At 43.4% G+C, this 27,671-nt stretch overlaps 1 protein-coding gene across 2 annotated transcripts; it reads right to left on the bottom strand.

Moving 5' to 3' along the window:
- Positions 1-9: 9 nt before the first annotated feature.
- Positions 10-27,420, bottom strand: LOC110487797 (ral guanine nucleotide dissociation stimulator-like 2). Of its 2 annotated transcripts, XM_021559709.3 has the most exons (20): positions 27,087-27,420; positions 25,170-25,339; positions 11,533-11,580; positions 11,317-11,400; positions 11,026-11,189; positions 10,756-10,812; positions 10,338-10,531; positions 9,921-10,027; positions 9,334-9,549; positions 8,534-8,637; positions 7,751-7,835; positions 5,927-5,986; positions 5,478-5,564; positions 5,323-5,355; positions 4,902-5,023; positions 4,676-4,765; positions 3,234-3,327; positions 2,666-2,890; positions 2,320-2,434; positions 10-2,224 (listed from the first exon to the last, which is right to left on the bottom strand). In XM_021559709.3, the coding sequence occupies exons 2-20, from the start codon at positions 25,326-25,328 to the stop codon at positions 2,046-2,048; spliced, it is 2,223 nt and encodes a 740-aa protein (XP_021415384.3). In that variant the 5' UTR covers positions 25,329-25,339; positions 27,087-27,420; the 3' UTR covers positions 10-2,045. The 2 variants fall into 2 exon arrangements, with proteins under 2 accessions (XP_021415384.3, XP_021415394.1); XM_021559719.3 differs by lacking the exons at positions 25,170-25,339; positions 27,087-27,420 and adding an exon at positions 12,958-14,679.
- Positions 27,421-27,671: the final 251 nt, after the last annotated feature.

Here is a 27,671-nt window from a genome sequence, read left to right as displayed (position 1 = left end):
CAGTCTGAATCTTTTATATGTACATCTTTGTACATTTATTTGATAAGAAATGACACAGCAGAATTACAGCACACATCCTGGGAGTTGCATAGAAATTCCTCATATTACTGTCACGTCAAAATGCATAGAAAAGGGAAATGTATCGCACAAAAACAACAGGGCATATGTAGTGCATAAACATGCCAGCTTATACAGCACTGTGAATGTACATCATATGTACTGTACATTCCAATGCATACATCACAGAGGCTTCATGTCAAATAGCACCCTATTAAGCCCACTACTTTTGACCAGGTCCCATAGGGCTCTGGTGAAAAGTAATACACTATACAGGGAATAGGGTGACATTTGGGACACTTCAAGTGGTTCAAGCACCAATGAGAGAAAGGCACTAAACAATCAGTAGCTTAGCCTGGCGCTAACACTTCATCAAAGTACGTTACCCAGAAGCCTCTCTCCTCTCCCTGGAACTACCGTATCTATGCTTCAGCCTTAGTAGAGACTTCAACAGCACTGGCCAGAGTTCACAAGAGTTCATCAGTTAGGGCCTCCGACAACGTGTCCCCCATGCGCCCTTATGCGTGCAGGTTTTCTTTCCTACTGGTCTCATCCTCATGGGATAGAAGCAGAGCCTTCTGCAAAACCCGCTACATTCAGTTCCTGGACTAAAGACATTGCATAATGAAACCTTAATAGCTGTCAGATCTCTATCAAACGTCAGAGAAAATATCAATTAAACATCATTCGGGGATTGGTGAGAATCCCTCACTAACCTTTGAGGACTGACTTTGGGAGTCCTGGATGAAATACTCTTCAGACAGACTTCCATTCCAGCTACCAACTAAACCCACTCAGAGACCATTGATAAAGATGAGCTTATGCTGTATTAGAAAAGTATAGCATTAAGGTGCGATGGTAGACATCTTTTCAATACGCACAACATAGTCTGGACTTTCATTAGTGTCTTCACATGAATTGTTTAGGATAGAGTTTGTGGGTTGATGCTGTTATGCCTAATGGTTAGTACTCAAAATATGACGATATTCTGTATGGGAGTGGCAAGGCTGTATATGTAAATGTGTTTGTTGTATTTTACACAAGATACTACCAGAACTATCATTCAATATGTATGCAGAAAGCCCAAGCGAAATGATCATGTATATCTTTGACACGTCTTGACCCATTTGAAATGGTTACAGTTTGAGGCAATTTCATACATTTCATGTCACTTCACAATGAATAACATGTCATTCTGACACTTGTTGATAGCTCCTTGGGAATGTAAACACAATCATGACATCGTCCATACATTACAAAAAAACATATGCATACATACAAAGTACATAGTTAAAACATTTTGATGAGCCCCCGTGCTTTGCTATAATGAGAGGTTTCGGTGACTCTGTCAGTCATTCAGATGCATTACGTCATAATGTCAGCCCAGTGCTCCTCCCCGTCATTCATATTCCTGCTTGTGTCCACTCTCTATGGAGAAATGTAAAACTTTGTTGTGGTCATGGTCAATTCAAATAGGGTCATATCACCCAAACTACTTTGATTTAATGAAGTTCTCTACTACCAACTCATTTATAGGATGGCACCTGAGGCACATTCCTCAAATACTCAAGATGATTTGGATTCCTCCGTTGCTCTTGGTTACAAGGCTATTCCATTTGGTTAAATAGGAAATGAGATGCCAATGGTCAGAGAGACTTAAAAAAACAGCATCATTCACCATCTGTTAAAGATTTGCATTGGTCTTGTTCTAGGTGTATATTTCCAGTAGTATGCATTGCCAACGAGAGAGACATGCACCCTTCTACACTAATGGACTTTCCTGGTGTACACAAACAGGCAGCATATTTATTGAAATGTCCCAGATAAGAATACGTTCATCAAACAAGTTCAGACAGGTTTCAGGATACATTTTCCACTTCGAAAAAAGATTAGGAAAGACAAGGCCACATCTCACTGAGATATCTGCCTGCATTCTTATCGTGTCCTGTCCTTGAGAAGCACTAGCCAAATTATGTCTCAGATATAGCCTATTTGGGAAAGAGCTGTCTCCGCCCCTTGGCTTTGATTCGAGGGAAGGTGGCACTAGTTTCTGTGCTGATTGGTTGAGAGCGAAAAGGGGTGTTTCCTCCTTGTCTGCGCAGCAGGAAGTCCACACTAGAGGAAGTCATGGCATAGAAGACGTTTCCTGTGGCAGGGATGACCAACTCTACAGGGCAGAACAAGAAAAGTCATCACTACAATCAATATGAACAGAGAACTGTTAAAGGGATTTCGTATGGTCGGGTTGAGAAATGTTTTTACCTTTTCCCTCGGGCAATAGTTGAATCAGCTCATATCTGGATGCTTGTTTGGGGTCCTGACTGTGTTTTTCTAAGGCAGAACTGATCACAGTGGGCGTCTTGTCATTGCTTGTCACCTGAGGAAACAGAGAAGAAGGACAATGATACCAGACAGCTTGACTCCTAGTTATAATATCCTGTGTACAACCTGAGGAAATGTTTTGGATTACTATCATTAACGGATATTTGTGGATTAAAGTAAATAGTCATGAGTGCAGGGTGCAGTGCAGTGTATAATTTGAAACCAAAAAAAGGCTAATATCTCTAATCAAATCTCAACTCAATATGCCATTATCTCAGCTCAGTACCAGTATGCTTCTGTACATATTCCCATCTTGTAAATCCATCCGTATCCTGACGATCCGCATATCAGGCTCAGACCCTTTGTTGTTATTGGTGGGATTGTTGCCACAGGAGACTGATCGACGATGTGATTTAACGGGAGTGGATGGTGTCAATGCAGACGGGATGGGGTCATTGGTGGGAGGGGAGGAGTCAACATCCAGACAGGAAACTGAGGGGGATTTCATATGCTGAAATAATAATAGTGATGAAAATCATTTAAAAAAAACATTATACTTACTGATATGACAAGATAAAAAGTGGCTGTTGCATGAAGGCCAAAGCAAATAAAAATACACAGAAGAGAATTAAAAGATCAAAGCTTTTCCTCTTTTAAAAGTGCTCTTCTGTATGTTTTTACGACATTTCTTTTAAACCAATCATATTTGATTACTTAGCAATACTTAGCAATAACTACGAGTATTTGCGCATGAATAGTAATTGCATGTTCTGCAATTCTAGCTGGCAATGCAAATATATTTTTGGGAAAGTATGTAAAATAACTGGAAATATTAGGTCTTATTTTGTAATTACCTTGGTGAATTTGGAAAGAAAGTGACAGACGGGGGAGGGGAAGTCAAAAAGACCGTCACTGTCAGCAACAAGGCTGGTCCTGGAGGAATTCAGGCTGTAAGGAGGTGAGAGAATCATATCATGTATGTTCATCATGCACTGTAATATGCATGACAACAACCTACAAAACATCTTACTCAGCCCCTGAGAAATACATAGTAAATGTACAAGCTTGGCTTTCAGCTCTTTCCAATGTTGCATGTTAATTTACCAGCTCTTGCACTGTGATATTTTTAATGGAAAAAAGTACAGAGGACTTACCCCCAGACCCCCCCCCCCCAAGTCAATTTTCCACAACTGACTACTTATGGCCACATTACTATACATTTGACAGTCAAATAGTCAAGATAGTCACTATATATACAGTATATAGTATGTGGACACCCCTTCAAATTAGTGGATTCGGCTATTTCAGCCACACCCGTTGCTGACAGGTGTATAAAATCGAGCACACTGCCATGCAATCTCCGTAGACAAACATTACCAGTAGAATGGCCCATACAGAAGAGCTTAGTGACTTTCAATGTGGCACTGTCATAGGATGTCACCTTTTCCACAAGTCAGTTCACCAAATTTCTGTCCCGCTAGAGCTGCCCCGGTCAACTGTAAGTGCTGTTTTTGTGAAGTGGAAACATCTAGGAGCAACAACGGCTCAGCCACGAAGTTGTAGGCCACACAAGCTTACAGAACCGGACTGCCAAGTGCTGAAAACACTTTCTGTCCTCGGTTGCAACACTCTCTGCCGAGTTCCAAACTGCCTCTGGAAGCAACGTCAGCACAATAACTGTTCATTGGGAGCTTCCTGAAATGGGTTTCTTAATCTTAATGTTTTAGCACACAATGACAATCTAGACAATTCTGTGCTTCCAGTTTTGGGAAGGCCCTTTTCTGTTTCAGCATGACAATGCCCCTGTGTACAAAGCGAGGTCCATACAGAAATGGTTTGTCGAGATCAGTATGGAAGAACTTGACTGGCCTGCACAGAGCCCTGATCTCAACCCCATTGAACACCTTTGGGATGAATTGGAGCGCCAACTGCGAGCCAGGCCTAATCGCCCAACATCAGAGCCCGACTTGTGGCTGAATGGAAGCAAGTCCCCGCAGCAATGTTCCTACATCTAGTGGAAAGCCTTCCCAAAAGAGTGGAGGATGTGATAGCAGCAAAGGGGGGACCAACTCCATATTAATGCCCATGATTTTGGAAGGAGATGTTTGACGAGCAGGTGTCCACATACTTTTGGGTCATGTAGTGTAGTATAGTTCACAGAAAATGCTGACTAGCCATTCTTTTACAATAGTACTGAGCCCATATAACCAATGTATTTCACTATACATAGTGAAAGGTGTCTGCAGTGAATACTACCGGCATGTTGTGTGTAGAGTGTAATAATAGGCCTCATTACTTTGGACACCGTGTGATGATGACTGTAGGGTTCTGGGTACGACCAGAGCTCGGTTCGCACGGCACCTCAATTTCATTGGACAGTCTGTAACTGCAGACATCATGTAATGTGATTAGCGATTCATCATAATTGTAGAGTTCCGTTTGAAATAACATGTATGTACAAACGTGAATGGTTTGATTGTAAAATAAATAAAAATAAAAACCAACAGAGAATCACGGCTTACCTTTCTTCTTCATTTAACGAGGGTACACTTTGGTACCACTGTAGGAATGCCTCGTCGGTGAGGAAAACACAGTTTTTACAGGAGGACTGCAGTAGTCGGATCTGAGCTAAAACCTCAAACTCCTGCAAAGAGAAAAATAAATCATTATCAACAAATGACTCTCCAGTACTAATGGCACATTATCAGTTGAAATGCTAGAAGTTAAACATGAATATGTGCATGAACGCACTGCCTCAGAATTCAATACACTGCCACACGTTTAATGAGTGGCACAACAGAAAAGCAATTTATGAAGACCATCTGCTATGTTGAGCCAGAGGCTAATGAATTAGTCTGGATCCTGGAATAACTCAACATGTGGACAACGGGTGAGGAGGAATTTAAACAGCAGCCGTGCAAAGGCCCTGACCGCATCACTCACTCGTCTCCTCTTGTCAAAGTTGATGTAGCCGTTCTGAAATGGAGGAACAGGATATTATGTCACTGTCAATGCAACTTCACCACCAGAGCTTATGACCAACTTCCTGTTGTTGGACACATGATGGGGGATAAATGACAGTACATGAAGGGACTCACCTCTAGTCTGTCTTTGACGGCCGTGTCCAGCATGGTGAGGTCTGTGAGGAAGATCCCCAAGTAGGGTACTGTGCCCTGGGCACTGGACTGTGTGAGAGAGGGGAGGGGTGGAGAATTATGAAAAACAGAGGCATAGGACTTCAGGCTTCCCAGACACAGATGAAGCCTACTCAATGCATGCTCAACGGAGAACCTTGGGTTAAGATGGAGAACCTTGGGTTAAGATGGAGAACCTTGGGTTAAGACCGGCGAATGTGCTGTATATCAAGTTGTCCTTACTTAACCATCAACAATTCCTCTATTGAAGAAATACCAGCATTGCATTACGTTACATCAGCAAAGGGTTATCTGATGCCATTTGTACAGGTTATTCCGTGCTTCTTCCTTCAAGGACAAAAATGATTATGAGCTTTGTGAGTGACTTCAAACTCGCTAAAAAGAGCACTTACCCCTATCTGTCTCCTGTTGGTCATCTTTCCGTCCAGGTTGGCGAACTTCGAAGTGCCCTCCTGAAAAACACAGACAAACATCTAAGCGTGACAATGCTTAGGTGCATGACAATCTGGAACACAATCTAGAATTTAGAACTGTCACGTTCTGGCCTTAGTTATTTTGTTATGTCTTTGTTTTAGTATGGTCAGGGCGTGAGTTGGGTGGGTTGTCTATGTTCCTTTTTCTATGTTTTGGGATTTCTGTGTTTGGCCTGGTATGGTTCTCAATCAGAGGCAGCTGTCAATCGTTGTCCCTGATTGAGAACCATATTTAGGTAGCCTGGTTTCACTTTTGAGTTGTGGGTGATTGTTTCCTGTGTCAGTGTTTGTCCCACACTGGACTGTTTCGTCTGTTTCGGTTATTCACGTTGTTATTTTGTAGTTTAGTGTTCATGTAAATAAAGTATCGTTATGGACACTTACAAAGCTGCACATTGGTCCGACATCTCTTACTCCTCGTCAGAACAAGAGGACAATCGTTACAAGAACCATGGCTATGTGCTCTAAAACCCTGTGTAGTAACTGTGTAGGCCCTCAATTCCAGACAAACTGAGAGGGTAAGGAAGCAGCTTACTTAGTAAGTTATCAAAGCACAGCAGAAGGCAGTGTGAGATTTTTCCAACATCAAAGTCTGGAGTGAAGCTTTCAAATGAAAGCTCCGGCATATGTTTCGATGAATTCCTGCGTGGATGCCTTGGTGAAATTGTGTAACAGTACAAGTTTAGACCGTCCCTCGCCCATACCCGGGCGCGAACCAGGGACCTTCTGCACACATCAACAGTCACCCTCGAAGCATCGTTACCCATCGCGCCACAAAAGCCGCGGCCCTTGCAGAGCAAGGGGAACTACTACTTCAAGGTCTCAGAGCAAGTGACGTCACTGATTGAAACGCTATTTAGCGCCCACGCTAACTAAGCTAGCCGTTTCACATCTGTTACACGATGCTTCGAGGGTGACTGTTGATGTGTGCAGAAGGTCCCTAGTTCGCGCCCGGGTATGGGCGAGGGGACGGTCTAAACTTGTACTGTTACATTGATGCTGTTGACCCGGATTACTGGTTGCTGCGGAAAAAGGAGGAAGGTTGAACTAGGGACCTTCTGCACACATCAACAGTCACCCTCGAAGCATCGTTACCCATCGCGCCACAAAAGCCGCGGCCCTTGCAGAGCAAGGGGAACTACTACTTCAAGGTCTCAGAGCAAGTGACGTCACTGATTGAAATGCTATTTAGCGCCCACGCTAACTAAGCTAGCCGTTTCACATCTGTTACAATTGCAGCTAATATAAAGTATTGATGCATGCACAACGCATAACAGTGAATTAAAATGCTGCTAATCCTACCGATTTCCAGCCCACCCCTGTCAGAAAATCACAATGCATCCTAAACGCAATACATGTTGAGAAACTGGTGAATTTAGATTGACAGGACGTTGACATTGAGAGGCTGTACACTCCCAGATTAAGCCTTCCTCTAGGTTATAAGGCATGATTCATGATTCAAAGTGATTTTTAGCCCTGGAGTAGTGCTTAATCTGGATCTGTGTAGCGCAACCGCTCTTGCTAATATATTCATTTGAGTTGAGTTAAACACGTTTGGTGTGATCTCCGATGACACTTCACATGAGACCTGTCCTCATCTCATACCGCTTGTATTATGGGACGGCTGTCAGTGCACTGTGTGTGTCTGTGTCTCTGTGTGTGTGTACATGTGTATGTACATACAGTACGTATGTGTTGTGTGTGTGTGTGTGTGTGCAGTAACTCTCAATCACTGTGACTCACCTCTTTCAGCAGCTCCCTGCTCTGGGAGTAGTTGTCCTTCTCAGAGAAAATGTTGGACAGCTCCTCGTATCTCCTCACTGCTTCCCTGTCAGACAGAGTCACATGACAACAACAATGAGCCATGCACCCAAAGAGGGTATTAGGGGCCTGGACTGACATTTCTCTGCTGTCTACTGGGCCTCACTATAATCCACATCCAAGAGAATCAGCTAGCCATGATTAGTTTAGCTATGATTGGGGAAATTATAACAAGATGAGATGATCAATGCGCGGTAGTGTTTTGGAAGGTTAAATGTGTTTGACTATGGGAAAGGATGGTGTTATATCAATGACAACGTGATTAAATTCCTGAGTTTTTGAAATGGCTGTGTTGAGAAAAAAGAGAAAAAAAAGACAGTTATGACAATGATAGTGTTACGAGAATGACAATGTTATGGGAATGACAATACTTTGAAAACATCTGCAACAGAAGTACGTTTTTCTGTGGTCAAGTGGTCAAGGCCGCTGCCTCCAGTGCATATGTACTGCTGTAGCATGGGTTCAAATCAGGCCGCCCATTTCAGCACACTCTCCTTTACCTAGAACCAAAAGGGTTTTTCAGCTTTCAGCATAGCGGAACCCTTAGAAGAACCCCTTTTGGTTCCAGGTAGAACCCTTTTAGAACCCTTTTTTTCTAAGAGTGTATCGCTCTCTATCCAATAAACATACAAAGACAAAAAAAGAAGATAATAATAATAAGTATGTTTTTTCTGTTATACCAATCGGAATGCTTCCTCCACCAACCTGTCAGTTTCTAGCCACGTCCTCCTTAGTCTGTGTACTGGGTTACTCTGCAGGGCAGACACGATGGCGTAGAGAGATGAAAAGTTTTTCCTGGCTCTGCATTCCTGTTGAAACACACACAGTGCAGCATTGTCTGAGAATACCTGCCGCCGATCAATGGGGTTGTTTGGCACTCGCTGTCTGACATGGTCAACTATGTACATTCCTAAAGTGACTTCTCCCATAAAAACCTGTTGATGAGGTGACGTGAGTGTTTTGGCAACAAACCATGGTATCTAGCCTGAGAGTGTGTGGGAGATTGTGTGTGTTCCAAACAAGTTCCTTCACACACACAGGAGCTAGCTAGGCTTTTAGTTGTGAAGGAGAAAGAGGTCTGGCAGTGACTCAGCTTGCTCATGTGTCCATAACAACCTGAGGACGGTGTGAGTGTGTGTGGGTGTGTGTGTGTGTGTGGATGTGTGTGTGATTGTGTGTGTGGAGTCAGCAGGAACAGCCCTGCTGCAAGCTGCTAATGTTCTCCTAAGTTACAGGACGACAGTACTACATCTACTATGAGCACCTTTATAGAGAGAGGGCAGTATAATGCAGAAAGTCAAGTACAGTGTAGTCTTGTTAATGTTTTGAGAAAGACAGCTTAGTATTCTGCTCCCCACTCTCTACTTCAACTCAAAATCCCAAACCTATTGCTGTTGTGTCCTTGAGCGAGGTATTTAACCTCAAAATTCCTCCAGAGGAATGCTGCCTCCAAACGGATGTGTGTGGACAATAAAGTTATTCTATTGTAATGATGACCGGCTGACCTCTGCCACGCTGATCCATTTCTCCAGGAGGCAGGCTCTCTGCTGGCTGCGGAGCTGCGTGGGCCACAAGCACGAAGCCATTACGGCATTGGCCAGCCGGTTGAACTGGCGTACAGTGGCCCGGACGGACCAACATACACCCTCGCGGCCCTTCTTGTCTCTCTGAGACCACAGGGAGCCCAGGCAGTGGTACGGGACCAGACGCACAAACAGCTCCTGTTAGGAGAGAGTGGGGGAAGAGGTAAGTAGTGAGTGAGTGAGGGACCGGGATTGAGGGAATTAGACGTAGAGAGTGAGTAAAGATTGAGAGAGAGAGAGAGAGACACCAAGAGAGGCAGAGACAGAGAGAGAGAGACACTGAGAGAGAAAACGAGAGAGACAGTCAGACAGAGAGAGAGAGAGAGAGCAAGGCATAGCCAGAGAGACTGCAAGTGGCAAACATGTCCAGTATGAGTAAGAAAGGGTCAGAGAGACGTAACAATAGAAAAAGAGGAACACAATTAAGACTGTGGTAAAGTGCATGTTCCCATGATCTATATAAGGTTAGGCGAAGTAACGATACTGTAGGGGTCAGAGGTTAAACCCACCGTCTCTATCTTGGTGAGCTGCTCAGCAATCAGCCCAGCAGGGAAGCCCAGGATATTGGTGGGATCAAACTTAGTGGGGTCAGCAGGAGGGCTGGCGATGGTCCTATCTAAACGACAGAGATGATGCAACACTAATCCCAATGAATGTAGGTCTATATTAACTGATACAAAAGAAAGGCGTAGTCAGTCGGGTTGGCAGTGGAAAGAGACATTAGGGTGGTCGTTACAGAAGCAGGTTCCACCAGATTTGGATGGTGGACAGCAGACAGTGGGAATAGAACACTGAAGAAAACTCCTGGAAACAATTTGGAGGAGAGTTCTGCCCATATATATCTATGGTTATGCCACCCACAAAATCCTCATATAACCTCAGGTTGGCAGTGCCATGACTGTCATAATCCCAGAGTGTATAGTGACCTGAACTAGAGTCAGGCAGTAGGGCCTGTTCACTGAGCTCCTCTGCCAGTCTTAGGAGGCGACCCCTGATCTCTGTCCCAGAGGGGTCGGAGGGCAGCAGGGGGGCCAGGCGCAGCAGAAGACCAGGCTCTCCCAAAGAGCGGAAGTCCTCAGGATACTCTGACAGCCACATACTGAACACCATACACACCGCTCTGGGAGAGGGAGAGAGGAATAGGAGAAATACAAATGCAAGAAGTGTGCGCACCCATACACACGCACACGCACGCACACACACACACACACACACACACACACACACACACACACACACACACACACACACACACACACACACACACACACACACACACACACACACACACACACACACACACACACAAGGGATCATACAGTATATATATAGTATCAGACTCACCTGTTGAAGGGTTGCCTAGTCTGACTCCTTGTACTTTCTCCTGGTGGATGTTGCAATCTGGAGAAAGAGGGAAGAAAAGAGAAAGAAATAGATAGACAAAAGTTCCTTTGAGATAAAAAAAAGCTGAATAAGAGATGGTTTCTTCAGGGCAATGCAGAGGCATCACAACGTCTCCTTTCCTTCCCTTGGTCTTTCTACAGCACTTCAAAAAGGTTTCGTAACACTACATACAACCGGTGTGCAATGCATTGTTTCCTCTGACTTCCCCACCTGTCGATGAGGATGTCCAGCACTCTCTTGGTGGAGGTAAAGGAGCGATAGGTGGAGAGGAAGATGTTGATGAAGGAGGAGTCGCCCATGGCGAAGGAGTGGAGGAGGTGCTGAACCAGCTTCTCCTCTGTTCCCGCCTTCACACACTGCGAACGAGAGCCGGACTGGAGGGAGAGAGAGATTCATAACAACACTACCATGACAATACAGACTTACAAAGATAACGTGTAAGGATGTAAGGTGTAATTATACTGTAATTTCTGTGCATTGTATAATGGTATGTATTCTCACTGTTGCACTGTTGGGGGCGCCATGCTGTTGCTTCACCACTACATTGTATATCACTCCGTCCTCTTTCTCCTCCAACACAGTAGACTGAGGAAGAGAGAAAGAGTATGATTAAGACTATGATTCAGAAAACAATTGCATAATTCATACTCTGGCACAAATTTCCCACTGTCACCAAAATCAAGTTATTCATGCTTATCTCAAGTTGCATTGACCTACCAAATCCAGAGGACAGTACCAAGTTGTCTTCATGGGGGAAGTCTCCCCCTGTGGAATACAATAACATCCAATAAAAATAAGTACTGTCACATGACCAGCACCAGAACCTCAGGTTTTAACATAAAGCCCCGACGTGCCCATGGAGCATATTATGTTATTAGACATGTACAATAATAAACATCAATATTTAGGAGTTTCAAAGGAGCGAAGCAGTTTTAACAGGAAATGTCTGAATGGGTTGAAAAGAGAAAAGAAACAAACATGGGTGAAATATCACCAAAAAATCTGATAAGGTTGTAAGTGGAGTACGTCCTAATAACACAAAACAATCCACAGTCAGTTGTAAATGCAGCGAAACCTATGGATCACAACACCTTTCATATGTTTTGGAAAACAAACAACGCATCACTTCAACAGAAAGGATAACATTACATGAAATAAACCATCTGAATACCAGCAAAACAACTGTGATACTGTACTGAAATGACCTGCTCACAGTTTCACTGAGCCATTCCATGAAACAGGCCTACCATGAGTACAATAGCAATGTACCTGGGGGGGGGGGGGGGGGTTAATGCCTTAGTGGATATATCCGTTTACACTTCCCCTGACATTTACACCCATGGAAATGTGATTTTCCATGCTGAAGAAAATGCATGAGAAAACACAGTGACATCATCGTTAGTCTGACATCAACAATCCATACCAGTGACCCAAACAGAAGACCGACATGTAAAACCACAACAACCTCAACACGTTTAAAAGCTATTTAGAGCATTGTACTGCCTCCTTTCAGTTGAGATCCAACCACAATAAGCAATATCCAGGTCAACATATACGTGCAAAAGCATTAAGCACAAAGCAGGTCATTTTGGACCACTGACCAGACATCACAGTTACGCAACAACTGCTGTATCCTATAACGTGTCTATCAGTTTCCTGTTTGACATGCGGAGGTGCCTTCAGTAACCACTCATTCAAATCAATTGGAGTACTGAAGGTCCATGCTCAGTTAATGTAATGAAAGGATCTTATTTTGGGCTCCCGAGTGGCGCAGCGGTCTAAGGCACTGCATCTCAGTGCTAGAGGCGTCACTACAGACTCTGGTTGTATTCCAGGCTGTATCACAACCGGGCGTGATTGGGAGTCCCATAGGGCGGCGGAGAATTGGCTCAGCGTCGTCTGGGATAGGGTTTGGCCGGGGTAGGCCATCATTGTAAATAAGAATTTGTTCTTAACTGAATTGCCTAGTTTAACAAAGGATGAATAAAAAATCCATAGTCCGTCTATTATCGTGACAAAGGTTCAGAACATGTTGGTCTACCTACTGCAGCATGTTTCTGTTGTTGATCTCATGTCTGTTGCTCTTTCTCTTTCCCCCCTATCTGTACCTGATTGACATTGACCCAAAAAAACACAAGTTACCTTTGTCTCGACAAGTCCAGACAGGCTACAAGCCTTTAGCTTCTTTGAGAACTTCACAAGAAAGCCACAAACACCATCTTGTCCACTTTCTTTCATCTGTCTTTTTAGTTTCCTATTGTCTCCTTGACCGTCGTTTTTCAATGACCGAGGGATTGTTTGTCTTTGTCTTTCAGTTTGTCTGGCTCTCGGACTTAACACACATAAACACACCTGAAGCCGTCATTAGGTAGGACCACTCCCCCTGTGTGCCTGCGTCACATGAACACACCCATAACACACACAGAGATAGACGTATACACACACTCACTCGCACCCAGGCACACACTCACTCGCACCCAGGCAGGCAGGCAGGCAGGCAGGCAAGGCAGGCAAGGCAGGCAGGCAGGCAGGCAGGCAGGCAGGCAGGCAGGCAGGCAGGCAGGCAGGCAGGCAGGCAGGCAGGCAGGCAGGCAGGCAGGCAGGCAGGCATTATACTCACCTGTTGAACACACAGGGGACTCACGCAGGCAGGCAGGCAGGCAGGCAGGCAGGCAGGCAGGCAGGCAGGCAGGCAGGCAGGCAGGCAGGCAAGGCAGGCAAGGCAGGCAGGCAGGCAGGCAGGCAGGCAGGCAGGCAGGCAGGCAGGCATTATACTCACCTGTTGAACACACAGGGGACTCACGCAGGCAGGCAGGCAAGGCAGGCAAGGCAGGCAAGGCAGGCAGGGCAGGCAGGCAGGCAGGCAGGCAGGCGAGGGATGATATAATATTATACTCACCTGTTGAACACACAGGGGACTCACGCAGCCTACACACAATGAGAAGGCCTGCAGCTATTGGCTGAACAATACCTTCCTTCTTTCAATCTCTCCTTCCCTCTCTCCTACTCTCTTTAACTGTGTGAATGACCTACATTTGTAACTAAACCTGTTTGACTATATCTCATCCCACAATGAATAGAGTACATTTAGAGACAGACCTAATTGACTAAACTCATCCTCCATCATCAACATTTCAACAAACCTGCTCTGAGGATCATTACATCCTCTGACACTGACCTGTTAATATGTGACATATGCTAATGACTTCATAAATGTTCCTAGTCAACGAATAAAGCAGGAAGCACACCCTGTTTACTCAAGGGGCTAACAACACTAGCGGGTGAGCACATGTTGACACACAGGTGAAGACTTTCACAGCCTCACAATGATAGACTGGTTCAGGCTACAGCCTGTTAGCACTAGTAGAAGCTAGGTCTGGCTGTTAGCATGTTAACCAACTGATCTCCTCCTGCAGGGTGGAGGTCAGAGACCTGGCAGTAGGGTGCCAGGACAACCACATCTCCCTCAATGTGAGCAAGACAAAGGAGCTGATCGTGAACTACAGGAAAAGAAGGGCCGAACAGACCCCCATTAACATTGACGGGGCTGTAGTGGAGCGGGTCGAGAGTTTCAAGTTCCTTGGTGTCCACATCACCAACAAACTATCATGGTCCAAACATACCAAGACAGTCGTGAAGCGGGCACGACAACACCTATCCTCCTGACGAGACTGAAAAGATTTGGCATGGGTCCCCAGATCCTCAAAAAGTTCTACAGCTGCACCATCGAGAGCATCCTGGCCGATTGCATCACTGCCTGGTATGGCAACTGCTCGGCATCCGACCGTAAGGCGCTACAGAGGGTAGTCCGTATGGCCGACTGCATCACTGGGGCCAAGCTTCCTGCCATCCAGGACCTATATACTAGGCAGTGTCAGAAGAAGGCCCAAACAATTGTCAAAGACTCCAGTCAACCAAGTCATAGACTGTTCTCTCTGCTACCGCACGGCAAGCGGTACCGGAGCACCAAGTCTAGGTCCAAAAGGCTCCATAACAACTTAAGAATGCTGAACCCCCCCCCGTTTTTACACTGCTGCTACTCGCTGTTTATTATCTATGCATAGTCACTTTACCCTTAAAGTGAAGTGAAGAAACCTAGAAAATGACTCAAGAAATAGTAAAAGTCACCTAGTAAAATTCTACTTGAGTAAAAGTCTAAAAGTATTTGGTTTATAATATACTTAAGTATTAAAAGTAAAATAATAAATCATTTCAAATTCCTTATATTAAGCAAACCAGATGGCCCCATTTTTTTGTTTTTTTTTATTTATGGAAATCCATTTACATCATTTACAAACAAAGCATGTTGGTTAGTGAGTCCGCCAGATCAGAGGCAGTAGGGGTGACCAGGGATGTTTGTTTGATAAGTGTGTGAATTTGACTATTGTCCTGTCCTGCTAAGCACTCAAAATGTAACAAGTACTTTTGGGTGTTAAGAAAAATGTATGGAGTAAAACTTACAATATTTTCTTAAGGAATATAGTGAAGTAAAAGTAGTCAAAAATATAAATAGTAAAGTACAGATATCCACAAAAAAAGACTTAAGTAGTACTTTAAAGTATTTTTACTTAAGTACTTTACACCATTGGTATCCGGCGCCTGTGATAAATAAAATTGGATTTGAACTCTAGCTAGCATAGACTACTAGCCTTTGTGAGCCTGTGCTTACCGGCACCTATAACCACACTGTCTGCACACATATGACTCTATGCAACAGACAGAAGGAAGGTTGTGTAAATACATGGACTGCAAACCAGTTGAAGATGATTTATAGCCTTGGTTTATTCACCTTAATGTACACAGAAAGAATATAATACACAGGACTTATAGAGATTATTATTTCTGTGTTGTCATCAATGCTAGCCTACATCAGGTCACACAAAACAGTGACTACAGGCTTTGTACTGTAGGCCTACAGTAGCACTGTGCATTCAACTAATCAGTTACAAACTAGGCTAACAGCACAGTCTCTGTTTCTAAGAGACTGCAGTTGTAAAAGTAAGGCAAAATACAACTTGTTTACATTTTTAACATAGGTCTACTGTAGGCCTACTTTTCTATGGTATTATGTTTTTGTCTCAAGCAGTAGGTCTAAGGTTAAGTTTACCCACAACTCTTCCTGGTACAGTTACAGTGCCTTGCGAAAGTATTCGGCCCCCTTGAACTTTGCGACCTTTTGCCACATTTCAGGCTTCAAACATAAAGATATAAAACTGTATTTTTTTATGACGAATCAACAACAAGTGGGACACAATCATGAAGTGGAACGACATTTATTGGATATTTCAAACTTTTTCAATAAATCAAAAACTGAAAAATTGGGCGTGCAAAATTATTCAGCCCCTTTACTTTCAGTGCTGCAAACTCTCTCCAGAAGTTCAATAAGGATCTCTGAATGATCCAATGTTGACCTAAATGACTAATGAAGATAAATACAATCCACCTGTGTGTAATCAAGTCTCCGTATAAATGCACCTGCACTGTGATAGTCTCAGAGGTCCGTTAAAAGCGCAGAGAGCATCATGAAGAACAAGGAACACACCAGGCAGGTCCGAGATACTGTTGTGAAGAAGTTTAAAGCCGGATTTGGATACAAAAAGATTTCCCAAGCTTTAAACATCCCAAGGAGCACTGTGCAAGCGATAATATTGAAATGGAAGGAGTATCAGACCACTGCAAATCTACCAAGACCTGGCCGTCCCTCTAAACTTTCAGCTCATACAAGGAGAAGACTGATCAGAGATGCAGCCAAGAGGCCCATGATCACTCTGGATGAACTGCAGAGATCTACAGCTGAGGTGGGAGACTCTGTCCATAGGACAACAATCAGTCCTATATTGCACAAATCTGGCCTTTATGGAAGAGTGGCAAGAAGAAAGCCATTTCTTAAATATATCCATAAAAAGTGACACACCAAATATGTGGAAGAAGGTGCTCTGGTCAGATGAAACCAAAATTGAACTTTTTGGCAACAATGCAAAACGTTATGTTTGGCGTAAAAGCAACACAGCTCATCACCCTGAACACACCATCCCCACTGTCAAACATGGTGGTGGCAGCATCATGGTTTGGGCCTGCTTTTCTTCAGCAGGGATAGGGAAGATGGTTAAAATTGATGGGAAGATGGATGGAGCCAAATACAGGACCATTCTGGAAGAAAACCTGATGGAGTCTGCAAAAGACCTGAGACTGGGATGGAGATTTGTCTTCCAACAAGACAATGATCCAAAACATAAAGCAAAATCTACAATGGAATGGTTCAAAAATAAACATATCCAGGTGTTAGAATGGCCAAGTCAAAGTCCAGACCTGAATCCAATCGAGAATCTGTGGAAAGAACTGAAAACTGCTGTTCACAAATGCTCTCCATCCAACCTCACTGAGCTCGAGCTGTTTTGCAAGGAGGAATGGGAAAAAATGTCAGTCTCTCGATGTGCAAAACTGATAGAGACATACCCCAAGTGACTTACAGCTGTAATCACAGCAAAAGGTGGCGCTAAAAAGTATTAACTTAAGGGGGCTGAATAATTTTGCACGCCCAATTTTTCCGTTTTTGATTTGTTAAAAAAGTTTGAAATATCCAATAAATGTCGTTCCACTTCATGATTGTGTCCCACTTTTTGATTCTTCACAAAAAAATACAGTTTTATATCTTTATGTTTGAAGCCTGAAATGTGGCAAAAGGTCGCAAAGTTCAAGGGGGCCGAATACTTTCGCAAGGCACTGTACCTACAGTAGAACCACTTACTTGGGACCATCCATGTCAACCTCAACCAACCACAATCACCACATCTCAGTCTGTGAGTGGCGATGGAACAGGGAGGCACCAATGAGGATGTCTAATATTGTGGCATGTAACAACCCCTACAGTGTTTCTGTTCTACCAAATGCACAAAATCTTTGAATCTGTTTGAGTGCATTTTCCCCAACAATCAATACAAGGACTTGGCTGCTCCGCTGTAAGGAAAAGCTGGCTCACGGAGCAGATGATAATAATCATGGGAGTAAGTGGCTGAGGTTCATTCCATGAGAAACATCTTGATAAGGAAATTTGCTTGACTCTCCTCAGATACCGCATCATTCAAATCTCCCATTTTGTCTGCTCATGTTTACAGATTTCATGTTTTCTTTCATTTGCCCACTTTTTCCATCGCTGCTAGTTTAACTCATCGCTGCTAGTTAACTCAATGTTTATACTCTTTATGTGGAACCTCTCTCATGATTCAACATGCTCCTTGTCTCTATATTTCCATCTTTTCTCTCCATAGAGGAAGTACATAATGAGCGGAGACAAACACAGGAAGCACAACGTGCGGTTGTGACGAGCTGCTATTTTTTCTCTTTCTCTTTCCCTCACAACCCGGCCTCCTCTGACCACTACGATAGGCATCGGTGCAGGGGGGGAAAGCAGGAAGAGCCTCACAATCTCACAATCTTCCCCCCCCTGCCTTTACACAGTCTCAAGTTCTACCTCCGTCACTTATTCGTCAACATCAGACATTTTGGGCTATGTCTCTTTAAATAAGTATCTATGGTTGTTATACAGTATGATCAAATGGGTATGTGAGCAAATGGGAGCGTATTGTCATGTGAAAACGTAATCCCACCACTGAAACCAGTATTGTTGACTACTTTACACAGCAGTACAATTGGGGCTCGTAAATATATCCTCTGAAGTTTTATTTAAAGATGCCTATTGTTGTTTTTTTTCGCTCCCTACTCTCCCTCTCAGGCTCCCACCCCTTCCTTCCCATCCTTCCCCGCTCTTCTTCTCACGCTTTCATCTGTGCATCCCATGGTACCCTCTCTACTCTTTAAAGTGAGCGCTGGTGGTATTCTAGAGCTGCTCTATGTCCTTATATCAAAGTCTTCTCTGAAATATCTTTTAAATCTTTGGTTCATAAGGTTGTTTTAACTATCAGGGTCATATTGGTTTTGTTCAGAATGAATATTCAGTAGACTATATGGGTCACCACAGCACTATATGACAAACCATAGGCCCCATTTTAAGATAAGTGGAAATACTACTGAAATGATTCCACCAAGCTACAGTATACCAGCAAAACAAATGTTGCTGCTCGTAGCTCATATCTATGAAAACCGACCTAAAGAACATGTTGCCCTGTGTGGAAAAGTTTAATTGCCTGCAGGGGGGGGATGGATTGTCATTGTGAGGCCTGACCCCATTGTCTAAATCCATTCACATGCATCTAAGTTTCCCTCATTAAAGAGTGAACAAGTGGCTTGATTCAATTCCACTTGATAGAATGTCCTCTGAAACCCGGCCTATGATATCTGAGTGGAGTGGGGGATGTGGCAGCTGTACAACACACAACACATAGACCCACTGGCTGGTGGCCACCCATGGATTATTTAACACGAGACACATAGTACAGTGGTCATGTCATGTGCCACAAACAGAGCAAGAGGGAAGTTACCACTGCAGCTGGTGCCTGAGTCAGTGTGACTTCTTTTTATAGCCCCGGGGAGTTTCTTGAGACTGCATGCTAAGTGAAGGCAAAGCCAAGGAGACGAGCATCATGTGCACTACGCACTAAAGCCAAGTAGCAAGTGTATGAGAGTTAGTCAGTGGAAAATTATGGAGTTAATTGACATGTAATTAAGAGACAATCAAATAAATGGCAATCACGTTTTCATCTTAATTTGAACTGATACGGTCTGCAATTATTGGGTGAATATAATGATTTGTCATATCAAAGTGATGACATTACATTGGCCTAAGTGTCATACAATTGTGGCCCCCTCCCAGTTAGGGGGAGTGATGAGCTCTACAGCAGTCTCACAACTCAAGTGCTGGTTGAAAACTGTTTTCTGCTCCCAAAAGATAGAATTTGTAGATCATTGGCCCACTTTCTGGGACTCACCCACAAACAGGACTAAGCCTGGCCTGTTGAGGAGTGACGGACTTCATCCTAGCTGGAGGGGTGCTCTCATCTTATCTACGAACATAGACAGGGCTCTAACTTCCCTAGCTCCACAATGAGATAGAGTGCAGGCCAGGTAGCAGGCTGTTAGCCAGCCTGCCAGCTTAGTGGAGTCTGCCACTAGCACAGTCAGTGTAGTCAGCTCAGCTATCCCCATTGAGACCGTGTCTGTGCCTCGACCTAGGTTGGGCAAAACTAAACATGGTGGTGTTCGCCTTAGCAATCTCACTGGAATAAAGACCTCCTCCATTCCTGCCATTATTGAAAGAGATTGTGATACCTCACATCTCAAAATAGGGCTACTTAATTTGAGATCCCTCACTTCCAAGGCAGTTATAGTCAATGAACTAATCACTGATCATAATGTTGATGTGATAGGCCTGACTGAAACATGGCTTAAGCCTGATGAAGCCTGATGAATGTACTGTGTTAAATGACGCCTCACCGCCTACTCAATCACTTTTTATAGCTACTGTTTACAGGCCTCCTGGGTCATATACAGCGTTCCTCACTGAGTTCCCTGAATTCCTATCGGACCTTGTAGTCATGGCAGATAATATTCAAATGTTTGATGACTTTAATATTCACATGGAAAAGTCCACAGACCCCCTACAAAAGGCTTTCGGAGCCATCATCGACTCAGTGGGTTTTGTCCAACATGTCTCCGGACCTACTCACTGCCACAGTCATACTCTGGACCTAGTTTTGTTCCGTGGAATAAATGTTGTGGATCTTAATGTTTTTCCTCATAATCGTGGACTATCGGACCACCATTTTATTATGTTTGCAATCACAACAAATAATCTGCTCAGACCCCAACCAAGGATCATCAAAGGTCGTGCTATAAATTCTCGGACAACCCAAAGACTCCTAGATGCCCTTCCAGACTCCCTCCGCCTACCCAAGGACGTCAGAGGACAAAAATCAGTTAACCACCTAACAGAGGAACTCAATTTAACCTTGCGGAATACCCTAGATGCAGTCGCACCCCTATAAAAAAACAATATTTGTCATAAGAAACTAGCTCCCTGCTATACAGAAAATACCCGAGTTCTGAAGCAAGCTTCCAGAAAATTGGAACGGAAATGGCGCTACACCAAACTGAAAAACTTCCGTGCAGTATCGAAAAGCCCTCACTGCTGCTCGATCATCCTATTTTCCAACTTAATTGAGGAGAATAAGTGCAATCCAAAATTTATTTTTTGATACTGTCGCAAAGCTAACTAAAAGGCAGCATTCCCCAAGAGAGGATGGCTTTCACTTCAGCAGTGATAAATTCATGAACTTCTTTGAGGAAAAGATCATGATCGTTAAAGAAAATTACGGACTCCTCTTTAAATCTGTGTATTCCTCCAATGCTCAGTTGTCCCGAGTCTGCACAACTCTGACAAGACCTAGGATCAAGGGAGACACTCAAGTTTCTTAGTAATAAATCTCTTGACACATTGATGAAAATAATCGTGGCCTCTAAACCTTCAAGCTGCATACTGGACTATATTCCAAATAAACTACTGAAAGAGCTGCTTCCTGTGCTTGGCCCTCCTATGTTTAATATAATGAACGGCTCTCTATCCACCGGATGTGTACCAAACTCACTAAAAGTGGCAATAAATAAAGCCTCTCTTGAAAAAGCCAAACCTTGACCCAGAAAATATACAAAAATATCGGCCTATATCGAATCTCCCATTCCTCTCAAAAAAATTTGAAAAAGCTGTTGCACAGCAACTCACTGCCTTCCTGAAGACAAACAACGTATATGAAACGCTTCCGTCTGGTTTGAGACCCCATCATAGCACTGAGACTGCACTTGTGAAGGGGGTAAATTACCTTTTAATGGCATCAGACCGAGGCTCTGTATCTGTCCTCGTGCTCCTAGACCTCAGTGCTGCTTTTGATACCATCGATAACCACATTCTTTTGGAGAGATTGGAAACCCAAATTGGACTACACGGACAAGTTCTGGCCTGGTTTAGATCTTATCTGTCGGAAAGATATCAGTTTGTCTCTGTGGATGGTTTGTCCTCTGACAAATTAACTGTAAATTTCGGTGTTCCTCAAGGCTCCGTTTTAGGACCACTATTGTTTTCACTAGATATTTTACCTCTTGGTGATGTCATTCGGAAACATAATGTTAACTTTCTCTGCTATGCGGATGACACACAGCTGTACGTTTCAATGAAACATGGTGAAGCCCCAAAATTGCCCTCCCTGGAAGCCTGTGTTTCAGATATAAGGAAGTGAATGGCGGCAAATGTTCTACTTTTAAACTCGGACAAAACAGAGATACTTGTTCTACGTCCCAAGAAACAAAGGGATCTTCTGTTGAATCTGACAATTAATCTTGATGGTTGTACAGTTGTCTCAAATATAACTGTGATGGACCTCGGCGTTACTCTGGACCATGATCTCTCTTTTGACGAACATTTCAAGACCGTTTCAAGGACAGCTTTTTTCCATCTATGTAACATTGCAAAAATCATGAACTTTCTGTCAAAAATTATGCAAAAAAATTAATCCATGTTTTTATCACTTCTAGGTTAGACTACCGCAATGCTCTACTTTCCGGCAAAAGCACAAAATACACTAAAGCACAAAATACACTTCAGTTAGTGCTAAACACGGCTGCTAGAATCTTGACTAGAACCCCCCCCACCATATTACTCCAGTGATAGCCTCTCTACACTGGCTTCCTGTTAAGGCAAGGGCTGATTTCATGGTTTTACAGCTAACCTACAAAGCATTATATGGGCTTACTCCTACCTATCTTTCCGATTTGGTCCTGCCGTACATACCTACACGTATGCTACGGTCACAAGACGTAGGCCTCCTTACTGTCCCTGAAATTTCTAAGCAAACAGCTGGAGGCAGGGCTTTCTCCTGTGGAGCTCCATTTTTATGGAATGGTCTGCCTACCAATTTGAGAGAAGCAGACTCTACCTCAACCTTTAAGTCTTTATTGAAGACTCATCTCTTCAGTAGGTCCTATGATTGAGTGTAGTCTGGCTCAGGAGTGTGAAGGTAAACGGAAAGGCACTGGAGCAACGAACGGCCCTTGCTGTCTCTGCCTGGTTGGTTCCCCTCTCTCCACTGGGATTCTCTGCCTCTAACCCTATTACATGGGCTGAGTCACTGGTTTACTGGTGCTCTTCCATGCCGTCCCTAGGAGGGGTGCGTCACTTGAGTGGGTTGAGTCACTGACGTGATCTTCCTGTCCAGGTAGGCGCCCCCTTGGGTTGTGTTGTGGCAGAGATCTTTGTGGGCTATACTCGGCCTTGTCTCAGGATGGTAAGTTGGTGGTTGAAGATATCCCTCTAGTGGTGTGGGGGCTGTGCTTTGGCAAAGTGGGTGGGGTTATATCCTGCCTGTTTGGCCCTGTCCAGGGGTATCTTCAGACGGGGCCACAGTGTCTCCCGACCCCTCCTGTCTCAGCCTTCAGTATTTATGCTGCAGTAGTTTATGTGATGGGTGGCTAGAGTCAGGCTGTTATATCTGGAGTATTTCTCCTGTCTTATCCGGTGTCCTGTGTGAATTTAAGTATGCTCTCTCTAATTATTTTTCTCTCTCTCTCTCTTTCTCTCTTTCTTTCTCTCTCTCGGAGGACCTGGGCCCTTGGACCATGCCTCAGGACTACCTGGCCTGATGACACCTTGCTGTCCCCAGTCCACCTGGCTGTGCTGCTGCTCCAGTTTCAACTGTTCTGCCTGCGGCTATGGAACCCTGACTTGTTCATCGGACGTGCTACCTGTCCCAGACCTGCTGTTTTCAACTCTCTAGAGACAGCAGGAGCGGTAGAGATACTCTGAATGATCGGCTATGAAGAGCTAACTGACATTTACTCCTAAGGTGCTGACCTGTTGCACCCTCGACAACCACTGTGATTATTATTACTTGACCCTGCTGGTCATCTATGAACATTTGAACATCTTGGCCATGTTCTGTTATAATCTCCACCCGGCACAGCCAGAAGGGGACGGGCCACCCCTCATAGCCTGGTTCCTCTCTAGGTTTCTTCCTAGGTTCTGGCCTTTCTAGGGAGTTTTTCCTAGCCACCGTGCTTCTACACCTGCATTGCTTGCGGTTTGGGGTTTTAGGCAGGGTTTCTGTACAGCACGTTGTGACATCAGCTGATGTAAAAAGGGATTTATAAATACATTTGATTGATTGATAAATTAAGTAGTATAACATCTCACAAACACAATCTTTCCTATAAAAGAGGCGAGAATTTACAATGGAAACAATTATCTGCGTACTTTAGGGTTGAAAAGGAGTAAAACCCAGACATTAGTGACATAACAACAAGTCTGTGTGAGTATAGAATAACCCAGTAATAATGGACTGCCACAACTAGTCTGATAAAACCTTTACAGCCTCTGTCTCGGCCAATGGAACATAAACAAAGGTTATACATCATGAGAAAAACACGCATGCTGTCAACCTGTCCAGGTTTGCACACTTTCAAAACAACCAACACAACCCTTTCTGTTTCAGGGGAATTCAACTGGATATAAATAGTGAATTATATTAGAAAATACATGTAATATGGTCATAAAAGTAATGCTCAAGAAAGCAACATCTTAGCAAAAATGTTACAGTAGTCTACTTGAAAATCTCAAGACATGAGCATTTTATTCAATGCTTGGTGGTCAAACATCATCTAATTCACTGGCATGCCTTGATGGAAAGTACCTCCTCTTTAGTGTCCGTCTTCGAAATCAAAATGACTGAAATCCCTGAGGTTCTTTGAAAACCAACCGACCGCATCTGCTGTTTACTCAAGGAACTGGTAGGGGAGCCCTGTTACCACGGTTTCACAGACCACCGCTCTAATACCCTAACCCCCTACCCTGGTTGGTCTGAGGAATGTGATCATTAAAGCTTGATGGTGAGTTGGTTATTTGAATCAGCTATGTAGTGTTAGGGCAAAAAACAACATTTGCACCCAGGGGGCCCCAGGACAGTTTCTGTATCAAATCAGCCATTTGTTGGATTCCCCATAGATGAATTTATTTAATATGAGACCACTGGAGAAAGTTTGCTATATGAGAGAACAGGAAACAGTGCTCTCCATAACTTTACTGGTATTAAAGTGCAACTGCACCTTGATGTATCCTTCATCACAATTTTCTTCGCCTTTATTTAACTAGGCAAGTCAGTTAAGAACAAATTCTTATTTTTAATGACAGCCTAGGAATAGTGGGTTAACTGCCTTGTTCAGGGGCAGAACAACAGATGTTTACCTTGTCAGCATAGGGATTTGATCTTGCAACCTTTTGATTACTAGTCCAACACTCTAACCACTAGAATACCTGCCGCCCCAGATGAAACTACTAGTGCAGTTAATTGCTGTGAATTAGCTACTTACAGTACATGTTCCTAATCAAGTTAATCAAATATAAAATCCCTTCCAACCTCAGAGGAGTCCAGTCCAGTACTCTCAGTCACTTGCCCTGATTGGCTGCTGAGGCGAACATCGTCAGACGCTAAAGGCCGGTAGCCAATGAGGGGTACATCCCTTGACTCCACCCCTGGCAGGTCCATCCCACCTGTTCGCATACTACGAGGGATCATGGTGCCGACGGCTAGAGACACAAAATAAACAATAGGCACTTAAGGGGTTAATTGGTTATAATTTAAATGTTCTACTCAGAAAATGACAGTCAATGGCACAGGACCAACATAATTTTATAGTTCATGGACTTTAACTCGGAAAGGCATAAAAAAATAAACACAATAGTATATATACTGTACAATAAAAATAATTGTGTACCAAAGCTTTGGTGGTAGCAGTTAATTTGTTTACATGATGATTTATATTTCACTGTGCCCTGCTCCAGCATTGAATTTGGATGCCAGCTCTTCCTTCCTTTTCCCTTCTCCCTCCCTGAGATGTGGATTGCCATGATGATGGAAATCTAGAAAACACTGTTACACCGCAGGGCAGGAGGAGGATGTTGACGTGTACCACTATTTTATTTTATTTTACCTTTATTTAACTAGGCAAGTCAGTTAAGAACAAATTCTTATTTTCAATGACGGCCTGGGAACAGTGGGTTAACTGCCTGTTCAGGGGCAGAGCGACAGATTTGTACCTTGTCAGCTCGGGGATTTTCGGTAACTAGTCGAACTCTCTAACCACTAGGCTACCCTGCCGCCCCATTGGACTATATATATTTAGAGACAGCAGATATTCATGTGACCATGCATTGCTGATTCACATTAGTGAAACTGTTTCAGAACATGTTTTTGCCAAGCAAGTGTGGTGTAGGTTACTGTATATGAATGACCAGCATATGGATATGTCAGAAGATTTCCTGTTCTTGTATGGTTCATGTCATTACTTCAGTAATGATGCTAAAGGTGTTTAAATAGGTGGAACAAACATTTTATGTTTACTCTTTATCTGTATAATTAAGGGTTTGCTATTGTTATTTTATTTTACTGCTGCTCTTTAATTATTTGTTACTTTATTTCTTATTCTTTTAGGTATTTTTCTTAAAACTGCCTTGTTGGTTATTAAGTAAGTAATCAGTAAGCATTTCAGTAAGCATTTCACTGTAAGGTGTTGTATTCGGCACATGTGACAAATACAATTAGATTAGATTTGGGCTACCTGTTATACATAGTTTTTTGTCTGTGAAATGAAATGCACTTTTCAACCCTACATGCATTGTTATACAATAGGCTTATATGGAACACTAATCAACTCAATCACATCATCTTTGGGAACATGGTACTAAACTTTGAAGTGTATCTCAGTCTTGAGGGCCTACATATAATTAGGCCTAGTGTTATTAAATATATATATATATATATATATATATATATATATATATATATATTGGTTATAGGAAAACATATCTGTAAAATGTGTCTATATACTGACTGTTAGTTTGTCATCATAAACAACCAACGGTTATCCACTGGTCTGAATAACTTCCATTCATGACATTGCTGCCTTTTTGAGGAAGGTAAACATTACATGTTGGTCTGCATGAGTGAGTCCACACTGTAACTAGGCTACAGATGGTCACACCCCAATTGCATATGTTCTCTTTCAATTCAACCAACCGATGGGTGGTGCTGTATTGACTTCTCAACCAAATTGTGTTCACCTTCAATCATAGGAAACAAGACACTATAGGGGTTAAGCGGAATATGATGATAAAGTTTGCGTGTAAAGCATTTGTTTCTTTAGTAACCAAATACACAAGGTTTAGGCCTATTTGTAGAAGGCCATATATATTAAATGTTATGAGGGCCCTGCAATTAAAGATATGATGAAATTACAAAATGTCATTCATGTCAATATCGTATGAACGAACTTACTGAATGTTGCGTGTCCAACTACGGTCAGCTAAATTCCGCCAGCATTGGATAGCTGTAGTGTTTGCCGCCGTGGAATATACAGTTACCGGTTAGTGGACGAATGTCGCGCCCATCCGTTCCAGCACCGACGTCGGAAGAGAGTCTCTCACCCCCTCTATCAGTATCAGTGTCCCCCTCTGGTCGCCTGTCAAGCTTCTAGTGCTGATAGCAGCACTGAGCACATTCGTGTGCCGCACACTCCCTCACTGCTTTCTGTGCTCTGACGGCGCAGTTCCTGTAGACGTGTGCTCAGTGCGTTTAGCAACATAGCCTACACTTGTCTCACTGGCTGAGAGAGGGGGGGAAAGTGGTCGTCTTGGAAATGTAGTCTATTTGGACTGTGTGTTTGGTGTACAATATCAAAAATGTCAAGTCATCTATGGGCTCCTAAAATTAGGGTTTAAGAACAAAACCAATAATTGCCTATGGAAAGCACATACACACACACACACACACACACACACACACACACACACACACACACACACACACACACACACACACGTGATTGAACCTAATATTTTATCTGCTGGATTTTAAAAACAT

This window comes from Oncorhynchus mykiss, chromosome 2, assembly GCF_057628025.1.
Source record: "Oncorhynchus mykiss isolate SJ-2025 chromosome 2, ASM5762802v1, whole genome shotgun sequence".
Lineage (NCBI taxonomy): Eukaryota > Metazoa > Chordata > Actinopteri > Salmoniformes > Salmonidae > Oncorhynchus > Oncorhynchus mykiss.
This window is presented reverse-complemented; position numbering and strand designations above follow the sequence as displayed.

Coding starts and splice junctions, on each gene's coding strand:
- LOC110487797 (XM_021559709.3), bottom strand. CDS start 25,328: ATGATCCCTCGTAGTATGCGAACAGGTGGGATGGACCTGCCAGGGGTG. Junction 7,836..8,533: donor ACGTGGCTAGAAACTGACAG/GTTGGTGGAGGA, acceptor TCTGTCTGACAG/GGAAGCAGTGAGGAGATACG. Junction 2,891..3,233: donor TTCTTTCCAAATTCACCAAG/GTAATTACAAAA, acceptor TTATTATTTCAG/CATATGAAATCCCCCTCAGT.